The sequence below is a fragment of the Schistocerca piceifrons genome, chromosome 2 (assembly GCF_021461385.2).
Source record: "Schistocerca piceifrons isolate TAMUIC-IGC-003096 chromosome 2, iqSchPice1.1, whole genome shotgun sequence".
Classification (NCBI taxonomy): domain Eukaryota; kingdom Metazoa; phylum Arthropoda; class Insecta; order Orthoptera; family Acrididae; genus Schistocerca; species Schistocerca piceifrons.
This window is the reverse complement of record NC_060139.1, coordinates 870,288,428-870,303,820: the sequence shown is the minus strand read 5'-3', so window position 1 is coordinate 870,303,820 and position 15,393 is coordinate 870,288,428. Positions and strand designations below refer to the sequence as shown.

The 15,393-nt window shown below is 43.4% G+C and overlaps 1 protein-coding gene across 1 annotated transcript in view; it reads right to left on the bottom strand.

Annotated features, from left to right (window-relative positions):
- Positions 1–14,816, bottom strand: part of LOC124775946 (hexamerin-like) — a 41,850-nt gene extending 27,034 nt beyond the window's left edge. Inside the window, exon 1 of the mRNA XM_047250790.1 lies at positions 14,732–14,816. Within this exon, the coding sequence (XP_047106746.1) occupies positions 14,732–14,816 (85 nt within the window). The remainder of the gene's footprint in view (positions 1–14,731) is intronic.
- Between the last annotated feature and the right edge of the window lie 577 nt (positions 14,817–15,393).

Genomic DNA, 15,393 nt, shown 5'->3' with positions numbered 1-15,393 from the left:
TTGGGAATTAAGCACTCAACTGCTCATTTGAATTATCTTACATCCGCCTCGCATCGCTGATAATGCTGCTTACGCATCGCAACTACCACAGCAGGGGGACATGAAAAGCGACTCGGCTCGCTGCAAAGCTGCGAAACACAGATGCCAACTGCCAACTCTTCAAGTGCGATTCCTGGAATGACCTCGGAGATAAGAAAGTGTTGGTATTGACGCCATCAATACGACATGCACAACTGTGTCAGTTGTAATATGACACCGCGGATAAAACAGTGTTGATCATGACGCGATTCCTGTAAATCTGGGCCAGAGCCCTCTGTGTACCTACTGACATTTGCGAGATGCTTAGACACGAGAGCGCCCAGAAGCCAGACACGTGAAACATCTGGCTTCTGCAGAACAATTGGCCTGCCTCAACAAATTTGATGGACATTTTGAAAGGGCTGACAATTCACGGATCCCAGCAGTCACTGACAGGGAGCGTAGACACGAAAGCGCCGAGAATGCACAAAGGGAGGCGAGCGAAGCATTGGAATTGCTGCAGAAAAATTGGCCTGCCTAAAAAGAAGGATGCTTGTAAATCACGAATACCAGCAGATTATAGGGCAAAGCACAGACATAAGACGGTTCAGGCCTCATATGGAGACACCTGTTGCAAAGAAATGACTCTGTAGTTTTGCTGCTTTCGCAACAACTAGGGAATGTGGCGAAACATCGGAACAATGTGCTGGATTGATTGTGACGGTATCGGCAGAGAAAACGTGAGATGAAACGCCATTACTCCAGACACGCACCAGCTCACACAAGACCTGAAATCTCCACCCTGCACTGGAAGGCATGGTCATGACACGGCGATCAGTCATTGGGTGGCGATGCAGATTCGGACCACCAATGACAATGCTGAAAGGACGAAAACTTCTTGCAATCTGTGAGCTAAGGAGAATCAGTAGAGGTGAAGAGAGTTGGACAGACAGCGTGAAAAGAGGAGGACATGGAAACTGGCAAACCGTCCCCTACTTAGTCTGGTTCCCGGGTTCGATTCCCGGCGGTGTCAGGGATTTTCTCTGCCTCGTGATGACTGGGTGTTGTGTGATGTCCTTAGGTTAGTTAGGTTTAAGTAGTTCTAAGTTCTAGGGGAGTGATGACCATAGCTGTTAAGTCCCATAGTGCTCAGAGCCAGCCTACTTAGTCTGCTGACTGATTCTGATCCTTACTCCCGTCTAAATTTTCGCCATCACTTTGTGACTTATTCTTGCTCTGTTCCATGTTGAATGACGAACCCTTATATTCCATTGCTTTGGATTTAAGCACTCGACTGGACATGGAAATTTCCTCGCCCAACATCCACCTCCAAAAACTGCAATAATGCTTCTTTCACAACACAACCACCGCGGCCAGTCAACGCGGAGACCGTCCCGGCCTTGCAGCAAAGCCGGAGTACACGCAAGCAGATTGCAACTCGCCATCATGCAGCTTAAAGGGGACGAGCCGTACCGACTCAGCGTCTGCCACCCTCACCAACACACAACTGATTATATTGAATGGTGAGATGATTCGATCGCCCCTCCTGTCCCTTAACGACTGCACCGTGTCCATGCCCTGTCAAATCGACACTGAGATTTGTATTGTGCTGCTGTATTTCATTATATGGTCTCTGAATTTACTATATTTTTGGCTTCCAGCGTGGGGCGATCTTATTGTTTGCATCCATGTCATATAGAGTTTTGAATTTATATCAGTATTCCTCACAATCCAGTTTCGGAATCTCTGACCGTGATGTAACTCAGTGGTATGTTTCACTGTCTCTGGGTCTTTTCCAAGTACACCTCACTGTCTAGGGATATATATATATATATATATATATATAAACACAATCAATCCAGCACATTGTTCCGGTGTTTGGCCGAATTCCCTATTTCTTGCGGAAGCACAAAAAAGGGGCTCTCTTGTTTATAACACGTGTCTCCCTATGAGGCCTGAGCCGTCTTTTGACTGTGCTTTGCCATATTACTTCCCACGCCCGGGTTCCCGGGTTCGATTCCCGGCGGGGTCGGGGATTTTCTCTGCCTCGTGATGACTGGGTGTTGCGTGATGTCCTTAGGTTAGTTAGGTTTAAGTAGTTCTAAGTTCTAGGGGACTGATGACCATAGCTGTTAAGTCCCATAGTGCTCAGAGCCATTTTTTTGCCATATTGTCTGCTGGTGTGTATGTGTTTGTGTGTGTGTGTGTGTGTGTGTGTGTGTGTGTGTGTTTGTTTTACGTTACTCAATTTGTACATATATTCAAACTGCAATGATATTAACGTAAGTCGTAACACCACCTTTATTTCCAGGGATAGAAACGAGGTTTTCGGCAAATGATAGTACGCTAAGTTTACTTTGGTATGTGATAAAGTGTCTTAACTCTTGTATCGATCGAGATAATGAAGCAAGTACAGTTTTTTAATATAATGATATACTTTTTAACAGCATCCAGAAGCATTTGAAAAGACCAGTAGAGCGATATCTATGTCTATATCTACATACATACTCCGCAAGCTACCGTAGTCATTTCCTCTCATGTTCCACCGGCAAAGAGAGCGAGGGAAAAACGACTGTCTATACACTGAGATGACTAAAGTCATGCGATACCTCCATTTGCCCGGCGAAGTCTCCAGCAAAAATACTGAGCCGTACTGCCGATATAACAGTCCATAATTGCGAAATGGTTGCCAGAGCAGTGTTTTGTACCACAACCGACCTCTCCATTGTGTCCCACAAATGTTCGATGGGATTCGTATCGGTCGATCTGAGTGCTCAAATCGTTCGCTCGAACTGTCCAGAATGTTCTCCGTACCATAAAAATTCCATCGTCGTTGGGGACCTGAAGTCGATGAATGGGTGCAGAAAGCCTCCAAGTAGCTGCACATAACCATTCCCCCTAAATGATCGGTTCAATTGGAGCAGAGGACCAGTCCATCCCATGTAAACACAACCAACACCATTACGGAGCTTGCACAGCGCCTTGATGAGAACTCGGATCCATGGTGCTTTGTGGGGTCTGCGCCACACTCGAACCCTACCATCAGCTCTTACCAACCGAAATCGGGACTCATCCAATCACGCCACGATTTTCCAGTCGTCTAGTGTCCAACCGATATGGTCACGAGCCCAGGAGAGGCGCTAAAGGCGATGTCGTGCTGCTAGCAAAGGGACTCACTTCTATCGTCTGCTGCTATAGCCCATTAACGCCAAGTTTCGCCGTCCTAACGGATATATTCGTCGTACGTTCCACATTTATTTCTGCAGTTTTTTCAAACTTTGTTGCTTGTCTGTTAACACTGACAACTCTACTCAAATGCCGCTGCTCTCCATCGTTAAGTGAAGGTTGTCAGTCACTACGTTGTCCATGGTGTGAGGTAATGCGTGGTATTTTCAGGAATTTTGTTGTGCGTTTTACCGGAAGATATTCTCGGCCGAGTTGGAGGCACAGTGGTTATCGTCGCGGGTTCATCATTTTGCAGCTCGTGTTCGGGACCGGAATATTACTTCTGTTTTTGTTTTTCGTTTATTTACCCGTGTCTGTAGAAGATTACTACACGAATGTTTTCCTTTGTCTACTGAGACAACCTTAACCTTATTCGTCTACTAATTGTAAGTCAGATGAACGAATTAAAAAAAAGAAAGAAAAAAATTATTTGAAATTGTTTTCGATGAAATTCCTATAGTGTATCTAGATTCAAAATGAACTGCAAGCATCAGTTTTCGGAAAAGTCATCCGTTATACATGGTTTGCCGTGAAATTATTGCCGATGTGCGAAATCTTCACTAATGTTAACGGCGTTTCTTTCCCGAATGAGATTAATACTAAGAAATGTCACTGTGGCAAACCCGTCTTTGGGAGATGGTTGTAATGTTCGAAATATCTGTGTTTCGAAAGTTTCTACGATCGGTATCATCCAAGGAAATGCACCAAATCATATGAATAAAATACACTGAAGAGCCAAAGAAACTGATACATCTACCTAATATCGTGTAGGGCCCTCGCGAGCACGCAGGAGTGCCGCAACACGACTTGGCATGGACTCGACTAGTGTCTACAGAAGTGCTGGAGGGAAATGGCACCATGAATCCTGCAGCGCTGTCCATAAATCCGTAAGAGTACGAGGAGTGGAGACCTCTTCTGAACGGCACGTTGCAAGGCATCCCAGATATGCTCGATAATGTTCATTTCTGGGGAATTTGGTAAACAGCGGACGTGTTTAAACTCAGAAGAGTATTGCAGGAGCCACCTGGATTTGTGTGGTGTCGCATTGTCCTGCTAGAATTGCCCAAGTCCGTCGGAATGCACAGTGGACATGAATGGATGCAGGTGACCAAACACGATGCTTACGTACGTGTCACCTGTCATCATCAGGGGTCCCACACCACTCCAACTGCAGCCGCCCCAAGTCATTACAGAGCCTCCACGAGCTTGAACATTCCCCTACTGGCATGCAGAGTCCATAGATTCATGAGCTTGTCTCCATATCCGTACACGTCCATCCGCTCGATACAATTTGAAACGAGACTCGTCCGACCAACATCAACAGTCCAAAGTCGGTGTTGACTGACTCAGGTGAGGCCTAAAGCTTTGTGCCGTGCAGTCATCCAGGGTACATGAATGGGCCTTCGGCTCCGAAAGCCCATATAGATTATGTTCCATTGAGTGGTTCGCACGCTGACATTTGTTGATGGCCAAGCACTGAACCGTTGGTCCCGTTCTTGCAGGATCTTTTTCCACCCACAGCGGAGATTTGATGTGTTACAGTATTCCTGATATCACATTCCTGAAATGGTCGTACGGGAAAATCCCCACTTCATCGCTACCTCGAAGACGCTGTGTCCCATAACACCACGTTCGATCTCATTTAAATCTTGATAACCTGCCATTCTAGCAGCAGTAAGCCATCTAACAACTGCGCTAGACACTTGTTTTCTTACAGAGGCGTCGGCGACCGCAGCTCCGTATTTTACCTGTTTAGATATTCTCTGTATTTAAATACTCCTGCCTGTACATACCAGTTTCTTTGGCCCTTTGGTGTATTAGAATTAATCTAATAATTGATATGAGAATAAAATATAGGAATATTAGAATTTTAAAAGATTTTAACCGCTCAACATACTATACACCAAGAGAACTTAATTCTGTCCGAACAGGATTTGAAGGTCCAATGGTACTGACAGACCGCCGTGTCATCAGCAGCCCGGAGATTAAGGGGACTGGCTCCTGGTGCTCCTGGCGCTAACGATTCCTGATATAGAAGGGCTCTTTCGGCCGTTGTTAGTTTTTGTGACCGGAGGCCCAACAAGTAGCTTCTCAATTGGTCTCAAAAGGGCTGAGTGTACCCCGCTTGCCAATAGGACTTGGAAGACTTGACGGTCACCCATTCGAATGCTGGCCAAGACCTACTGCACTTAACTTCAGTGATCCGACGGGAACCGGTGTTACCACCGCGGCATTGCGTGACCATACAGATATATATTACATGTGTAATAAATGTGTGGCAGTTATTGCGAAATCCGGTTGTAATTATACAGTTAATTTAATGCCTTGTATTCCCTAATCCGACGAGAAACATTCGTGTAGTAACCTTCTAAAGATATTGGTAAATAAATTAAATCAATAAAAAAATGAAATAAATAAAAACAATGGCCGGGGTTCGAACGCAGGTCACAAAATTAAGAATCCGCGATGCTAACCACCGAGTCATCCTTTCGTCTGAGTATGTGTGGTGGTAAAATGGACGAAAAAACTTTGACGGTCGTTATTTCAGAAACGGTCGAGTATCTACGGAGAAGCCGAGGCACGTGTTCGCTTATTTTGACTCCTCTTCCACTGAGTGAAGTTCCTGGAAAATCGGGTGATGATGGCACTTGCCGTGTACTCCTCGTATGCTATAGTCTCACTTTCTATAGAACATAGATACAGGGTAAGCTATGATTTTGTATATGCCAGCTTCTGGCGCATCAGACAGGGCTTAGTACCAACTATTTCAAATGGCTCTATGTTTCCAGATTGTTGTGTAAACAACTACAGTTTCGTAAGCCTGGTTTTCGTTTAAACTCTCCACATTGCTGCATACCTGTCAAAGCCGAATCAGAAACGTCGGTTATTCATACTTCCTAATGATAAATAGCCCTATTCAAGAGAAAATGGAAACACTACATTAATTTTCTTAAATTTGAAAAAAAGAATAATATCTGATCTGTCTTTGAATGGAGATAACTGAATGCTCCTTAAAGTAAAGTCTGCAAATACTACTCGTAACTGTCATTAGACATAAAACACTTTAAGGGAACCCGGAACCTAAAAATGATGAAATTTTGGGTTTTCAGTTTATTGTGAAATAAAATACTACAGATCTTCCTCTTTAAAATGACATATTAATCTTACCTGTTGCTCAACTCCAAGTATTGAAAATATTATTTTCAATATGTGCTGTAGAGGGCTTGTCGCGACACTGAATTTCCATGGATACATGTTCATTGAAAACATCGTTTTTCAAAACTTCCGGTTTTTCTAAAGACTTTATATTATGTTGGCAAAACGATTTCATGGGCAATTGTTTTGTCTGCTTATTGTAGTCTTTGGATACTGTTGTTTGCATTGAGCATTTGGTGGTTATTGCACGATTTGTGTTGTATTTCTATTGCGTAACTGGAACTTATCAAATATACCTCGATTTAGTAACAGAGTTTACAAGAGGACGAAGCCTCCTCCGAGGTACACTAGTTGAACTGTGACAATTTCTCCGACCTTGGGAAATGATTCTGAAAATAGTGAGGTTATTCATGAAGTGAAATCTACTCCTGTCTCTAGCACAAGCAAGAAGTTGCATGGATCAACTGAAAAATACTGCAGTTTATTGGAGAAGTGTAGTGAGGAGAATGTGAACGAAATAATTAACCTTTCATTGCTGTCAAAGGTGATTGAGAGTTCAGTACTTTGTAAGGAATGTTGCAAATTGAGTATGTCAGTAAATGTCAAGCGACACATAGGACTTGCAGCAGAAATCTGTCCCCATTGTACAAGTTATCATTACAGTGTTTCATTTTGGAACTCAGAATATGTCGAAATAGGCCAAGGTGAAACTGATAGCGAGAAAAGCAAGTACTATGGTGTAAATATTAGATGTGTTTATGATCTGAGGTCAACCGGTAAGGTATACTCTGCTGGTCAAATGTTTTATGGTGTAATGAATCTACCACCACCACCAACGAAATTCTCAAAATATAACTCGGTTGTTGGATCACGTGTTGAAAATATTGCCAGAGAATCCATTAAAGAAGCAGTGGAGGAGGCTGTGGCGGTGAATGAAGAAATTCCAGATGTTCAGAATACTCGGGACCTGACTGTCGCACTAGATGGTACGTTGCAGAAGCGGGGGCACACTTGACATAATGGGGTAATAACGGCAACAAGTGCTGTTACTACAAAAGTTATAGATGTTGTAATTAAAGCCAAGCACTGTAGGTGTCCTAAAAGAGTGAAAGATGAGCATGCAGAAAACTGTCGAAGGAATTACAGTGGGTCTAGTGGGGCCATGGAAGTTTGCAGTGTGAAAGACATTTTCAGTCGCTCTTTTCTGTGGTACAAGGTCAGATACATACAGTTCTTGGGTGATGGTGATTCGAAGTCTTTTGCTGCTGTATCTGAGCTGAATCCTTATGGAAATGATGTTACCATTACTAAACAGGAGTGCATAGGTCACGTTCAGAAACGTATGGGAACAAGGCTGCGTCGACTGAAGACCACAATGAAAGGCTAAGTACTTAGTGATGGAAAACCTTTGGGTGGAGCTAAAAGATTGACAGACGAGGTAATCAACAGATTGCAGAGAGACTATGGACTGACAATAAGACAAAATACTCACAGTGTTGATGCAATGGAAAAGGCTGTAATGGCACTTTACTACCACACCTTATCGATTGACGAGGGACCACTACATGGACTATGCCCACAGGAACCCAATTCCTAGTGCAAGTACAACAAATATCAAGGATCTGAACGTGTATACAAGCAGCATCACAGTCTACCGAAAACTGTCATGAAGGCTATAAAACCAATTTTCAGAGATCTTTCTGCAACTGAACTTTTGAAGAAATGTCTCCATGGACGTACACAAAATCAAAATGAGAGTGTGAATAATGTAATTTGGACCAGAATCCAAAAAATGTGTTTGTGGAAATTCATACTCTTCATTTTGGAGTATATGATGCCATTGCTACGTACAACAAAGGTAACATTATAAAGTGCAATGTGCTGCAGAAGTTGGATGTGATGCCCGGAAAGTACATGGGGAGTGTAATGATGTCGATACACAATGAGAGGAAACGGGAAGCTGAAAGGAAAGAAAAGGAGTGTGAGAGGCAAGCCAGACAAAGAATGAAAGGTGTGAAAAGAAGGCTGGATGGGGAGACGTCTAGTGACAGTGAAAACCCCTCTTATAGTGCTGGACTCCACTAAAATGTTAGTGAAACTTTGAAACTCGTTATCCACAAGTAACAAAATAATTAATATCTTCCCAAAAAATACCAATAAATTAAAATCCATATGGTACATGGTATTAAATATATGTAATATTATACTGTAAAAGTTTCATAATTCTGGTGTTAATAGTTCATAAGAAAATGTTCCTTACATTTAACGTTGGTGGTATAGGAAGTTCCCCTTAAATAAACATTTTATTCAGAGTGACTAACGACATGTTACCTAAAAAATAAATACAATCCTTAGCGGAACGTAGTTTTACATTTTACCTACATATGCTTTCAAATTGTTTACCATCGACTACAACGCACATTTGCAATCGCATCTCGAGAGATAGATGAACAGATGAAAGTACATTGGACGATACGTCGTTTCATGCTGCTGCGATTCGACGAAGCATATCATCTGGCGTAGTCGGGGCTTCATGACTAACTACATCTATCAATGCTCCCCATAGTATGAAATCAAAATGGATGGTTCAAATGACTCTGAGCACTATGGGACTTAACTTCTGAGGTCATCAGTCCCCTAGAACTTAGAACTAATTAAACCTAACTAACCTAAGGACATCACACAGACCCATGCCCGAGGCAGGATTCTAACCTGCGACCGTAGCAGCAGCGAGGTTCCGGACTGAAGCGCCTAGAATCGATCAGCCACAGCGGCCGACCGACGTAGACTGGCATGAGCGGGTTTACAACGAAATAGCCGGTTCCGGCCGACTCGCCTTTCAGTTTCAGGATATTACTCGGATTCTTTTGCGACGAGTTTCAACCTCAGTAGTGACAAGCATGGTACTCAGCTTCTCAATCTCTTTCGGATGGCATTAAAGAAAGTATGTTATCCTATTTCAAAAAACAAAACTTGCTTCAATATCTCGATCGATGCTAGCATTAAGATTCTTTATCAAATGCCAAAGAACACACCCATTAGCGTACTATCCTAAAACCTAGCTTTGATACCTGGAACCGTTCACTGAATAAAATGGGTGTCACGTGACTCAACACGTATACAGAGTTTTAAAAAAAAATTCCGTATTTTGAGATTTAGTAGTATGGATCTAAACAAGAAAAATTTGCCCTGTAAACTAGATCTCCGAAATGCCTAAATTAAGGGCTATGAGCCATTATTCATCTTCGCTATTATGAAATCCATCTCTTCTACTGAACAAGTGCTCATAGCATTTACGGTATGATTTTAGAGTCCATGCTTACTGGACTACTTTTTTTGTTTCGGCCCATACTACCATCTCTCAGAACATGGAATACCTACTTTTTATTACTAATTATCACTTTTTATCACACACACACACACACACACACACACACACACACACACACATACTATGTGATGAAAAGTATCCGGAGACTCACAAAAACATACGTTTTTCATATTAGGCGCATTGTGCTGCCACCTACAACCAGGTAATCCATATCAGCGACCTCAGTACTCATTAGACATCGTGAGAGAGCAGAATGGGGCGCTCCGCCCAACTCACGGACTTCGAACGTGGTCAGGTAATTAGGTGTCACTTGTGTCAATATCTATACGCGAGGTTTCCACACTCCTAAACATCCCTAGGGCCACTGTTTCCGATGTGATAGTGAAGTGCAAACGTGAAGGGACACGTACAGCACAAAAGCGTACAGGCCGACCTCGTCCGACATTTGAAGAAGGTCGTAATATGTAGTAGGCAGACATCTATCCAGACCATCACACAAGAATTCCAGACTGCACCAGGATCCAATACAAGTACTATGACAGTTAGGCGGGAGGTGAAAAAATTGGATTTCATGGTCGAGCGGGTGCTCATAAGACACACATCACGCCGGTAAATGTCAAACAACGCCTCGCTTCATGTAATGGACAATTGACCAGTGGAAAAACGTTGTGTGGAGTGACGAATCACGGTACACAATGTGGCGATCGGATGGCAGAGTGTGGGTATGGCGAATGCCCAGTGAACGTCATCTGCCAGCGTGTGAGTGCCAACAGTAAATCTGGGAGGCAGTGGCAATATGGTGTGGTCGTGTTTTTCATGGAGGGGGCTTACACCCTTGCTGTTTTTCGTGGCACTATCACAGCAGAGGCCTACACTGATGTTTTAAGCACGTTCTTGCTTCCCACTGTTGAACAGCGATTCGGGGATGGCGATTGCATCTTTCAACACGATCGAGCACCTGTTCGTAATGCACGGCCTGTTGCGAGTGGTTACACGACAATAACATCCCTGTAATGGACTGGCCTGTACAGAGGCCTGACCTAAATCCTATGGAACACCTTTGGTATGTTTTGGAACGCCGATTTCGTGCCAGACCTCACCGACCGACATCAATACATCTCCTCAGTGCAGAACTCCGTGAAAAATGGGCTGCCATTCCCCAAGAAACCTTCCAGCACCTGACTGAATGTATGCCTGCTAGAGTGGAAGCTGTCTTCAAGGCTAAGGGTGGGCCAACATCATATTGAATTGCAGCATTACGGATGAAGGCCGCCACGAACTTGCAAGTCATTTTCAGCCAGGTGTCCGGATACTTTTGATCACAGAGGATGATTCAGCTGCCTCTACCGCTGAGATTTATGCAGCCTGGCAACACCTTCGAATACCACGTGCAAGATTTTCATATTATCTCACTCGCTACAAGCGAACTGTTAATCATACAGATAAAATGAGCAGGATGTTTGTGTTGCAAATTTAATATAGTTACATTTTGTACTGGTTGCTTTTCACTGCGAGCTACGGTTTTCGAGATATTCAAGAAAAATCAGTTTGAAGGTTATTTCTGTACGTATTTCTTGAACTACTTGAAAACTACGTCCTCAACCGAAAACGAAACCCAGTACTTTGCCTACATTACACTTCCTATAAAAAGGTCATGTTAATTTTTTCTGTAGGGCTAATAGTTAGCATATAGCGAGCGAGAGAATATGAAATCCCGAGTGCGGTATTTTAAGGCCCCTGCAGGTTGCATGAAACCAAGAGTAGGGGCAACTGAATAACACTGTGCGTTTGAGTGTGAGTGTGTGTGTGTGTGTGTGTGTGTGTGTGTGTGTCTGAAAACTGTAAATCGGAGGAGAACGTTGTAAGTAAATCATTGTCTACGGAAATCAATACTGAAGAAGGTAGAACAATTTCAAATTGATGTAGTTGGAGGGAATAATAAATTAAATGGTACTGAAAAATAACTGTGAAGAAAAGTAGCCCTTAGAAAGTATTGTTGAGAGGAGGGTCGTATTAAGGACACAAGGAAAAATATTTGGGAAGAGTTTAACGGCACTGCAGGAGTGACAGTGGGAAGATTATGAGCACAGTCAAAAGCTATAAGATACAGAACAGATTATAGAAATTGATGGGAGTAGTAAAAGCGTAGGGAAGAATTTTTGTAGAAAATAGGATGTGAAGTCAATATAAGGACGTGAAAGGGAAAAAAGGCGTCCGTAAAAAGTTGACGAAGAGAACGACATTGGACTAGGAATAAATGGCGAATGTTATACGAAAGAGTCCTATGTGCATTATATTAAGCCCCTATTACACGATGCGCCTAAACCATATTCCTATGCAACAACGCCCCAAACGGGCATATCTATAACTACATACTGGTTCACGTAACAGGGCATTTATCGGTATTTTATTCATAATATAGACCGGTATGATCACAAAACGTATAAACATATGATTTAACTCTTACTTTCGAGAATGTGAGACAGACTGTGTCACACTTGCTAATTCCATCTTCTATCATAGACAGCAGCTTCTCGAAACAGGCCATGTCCATCGCCACGAAGCTCCGAAATCCATGCGGGTCTTCGAGCCTCAGTTCTTTCATAAGCAGTGAATATAATCCCCTGCCTTTGTCCCTACTTTTCAGTCAGGATCGAACTCAACAACGTCTGCCTTTTTGTTTTCGTCGTCGTTCTGCCCTAATCAGAAGATTTACTGTCACTGCCGGGGCAATAGCTCCAAAAAGAAGTGGGTCCTCCATGTGCAAAATGCTGTATAAATACATTTACCTGTTTAACCAAGTGTCTTAATATAAAACTAATTGTTGAGTCTGTAATTCCGAACAGTAGTTACCCACATAAGAGAATAACAAAATATGATAAAAAACAATTTCTTATGAAATAGGAACCTCGAATCACATAAATAATTCGAATGGATGATGTTCCAATATGTCACACGGCCCCCCTTGTGTTTCGTGCTGTAGAACGAACGACTTTACAAGAGATCAGACGGTTCTGTTTGCGTTTCGCGCGTTATCACTGTCTACTGCGCATGTGTGCCAGGTATATCCCGCGCGGATGGTGTAACAGGTCTACGTGAACCAGCATGTAGTTACAGATATGTAAGCTTGGGGCGCTGGTGCATAAGTATATGGTTTAGTTGCATCGTTTAATATAGGCTTAAAACCAGCTTTACACATCCACCTTTGGCAGGTACTTCTAACAACATGTGGGTGAGAGCCATGTCTTGATATAACTCGGTGGAGATATGAGTGGTGTCTGTTCTGTCGAACATGATCGACGTGGGTAGTGGCTGTTCTGTCAGACATGTGAGACAGAAAAGACGCCACTCATATCTGTAGTTCTGTTTGACAAAATCCTCCAGTTCAGATGCACAACCAATGTCCGAACTCCTATGGGAGTCAGAAATCTGGGAGTAGTGATTTAATGGGCGGAAAACGTTGCTGTGCCACGTGGAGTGGCCGTGCGCTCTGAGACGCCTTGTCACGGACTACTTGTTCTTACAAGGGAACCTCCCCATCGCACCCCCCTCAGATTTAGTTATAAGTTGGCACAGTGGATAGGCCTTGAAAAACTGAACGCAGATCAATCGAGAAAACAGAAAGAAGTTATGTGGAACCATAAAAAAAAAATAAGCAAAATATACAAACTGAGTAGTCCATGCGCAAGATGTGCAACATCAAGGATAATGTGAGCTAAGGAGCGCCATGGTCCCGTGGTTAACGTGAGCAATTGCGGAACGAGAGGTCCTTGGTTCAAGTCTTCCCTCGAGTGAAAAGTTTATTTTCTTTATTTTCGCAAAGTTATGATCTGTCCATTCGTTCATTGACGTCTCTGTTCACTGTAATAAGTTTAGTGTCTGTGTTTTGCAACCGCACCACAAAACCGTGCGATTAGTAGACGAAAGGACATGCCCCTCCAATGGGAACCGAAAAAATTTGATCGCAAGGTCATAGGTCAACCGATTCCTTCACAGGAAAACACGTCTGATATATTCTGTACGACACTGGTGACGGCATGTGCGTCACATGATAGGAATATGTTGTCGACCCACCAAACTTGTACACTTGGCGAATGTGTAAAAAGATTCTTCTATCTTGCCCGATTTAGGTTTTCTTGTGGATATGATAATCACTCCCAAAAAAGTGATGAAAACATAAGAGTTTGTCGCATAAACTGCAACAAATGAATGCGACAGTTTCACAGTCGCACATTTTTCCCTGTGCTCTGTCAAAACATATGTTTTTAACGGTTTCAAATTTTTCCTTGTGTAGACCGTTAAATTCTGCATATGTCCAAGCAAATCTGAACATGTCCCGGCATTTTGGAGAGCGAAGTTGATTATATAATAAGTTAAACTTTTTACACGAGGGAAGACTTGAACCAAGGACCTCTCATTCCGCAGCTGCTCACGCTAACCACGGGACCATGACGCTACTGAGCTCCCACTGTCCTTGATATTGCCTATCGTTCACATGGACTACTCAGTTTGTATATTTTGCTTACTTTTTTCATAGTTCCACACAACTTCTTCCTGTTTTCTCGATTGATCTGTGTTCAGTTTTTCAAGGCCTATCCACTGTGCCAACTTATAACTAAATCTGAGGGAGGTGCGATGGGGAGGTTCCCTTGTTAGCATACGTGAAACTATTGTGTAAGTCTAGGGACCGATGACCTTAGCAGATTGATCCCTTAGGAATTCACACACATTTGAACATTTGAACGTTGTGGTGGGACGAGCAGGAAGATGGGACTTTGTGTGTGTCGGGAAGTGTGTCTGGATGACCGAGGCGGTTATAGTAACTGTTCTAGAGAAGCGGAGCATCTGGGTTCGAGACCCAGGCTGGCACAAATTTTCAACTCTCGACTTAGAATTGTCACCACGCGCTGTGCGATACGAAGTCATTATTTCTCTCCTATCTCTTCCCCATCCTGTATCCTTTCCACCCCTTTCACCACAGTTATTCATGATGTAACTCACCTGTGCCTCGTCTTTCACGGCTGTGTCCAGCGGCCAGGCCCATCAGTGCCACAGCGGCCAGCAGCAACGTCACAGAGGTCTTCATGGCGCTCGTCGTTTGCTGCTGTGCGTCTACGACGAGTCGTTGGCGGACGTGCGGCGGCGGCGTCTTTTATACGGGAGGCTCGACGGAGTGGGCGCGCAGCCTGCCTGCCCTTCTCCCCGCCCCCACCACCCCCTCCTCGTGGTGCCGGCCACGTGTGGCTGTCCGCAGATAACTCTCCGGCCACTAGACACCAGTTGCTAGCCACTGGCTGCCACTCACACTGAAACTTCCCCTTTGAATGTAAAGAATGACTGAGCTGGTAAAACTTCTACGTTACATTATTTTCAAACTCCAGAGTGAAACTGAACATACTGAGACAGTTTTCTCTTTGCTTATTCTGATCATTACTAAACTGACACACAATATTTTAGCGCAACGCAGTCTGACTTATATAACACCTACAAAAGAATAGCCCTGGCTAACAACAACCTACATCCTTCATGAATCACTTACCTCACAAAAATCTTCGTTACTCGAACTACTGCAATACATCGAACGCCAATACTGCCAGCTAAATAAAAGATTCTAATTACTGAAAGCACTAACTACTGTTAGACATATAGTTAGCAAATGAAAG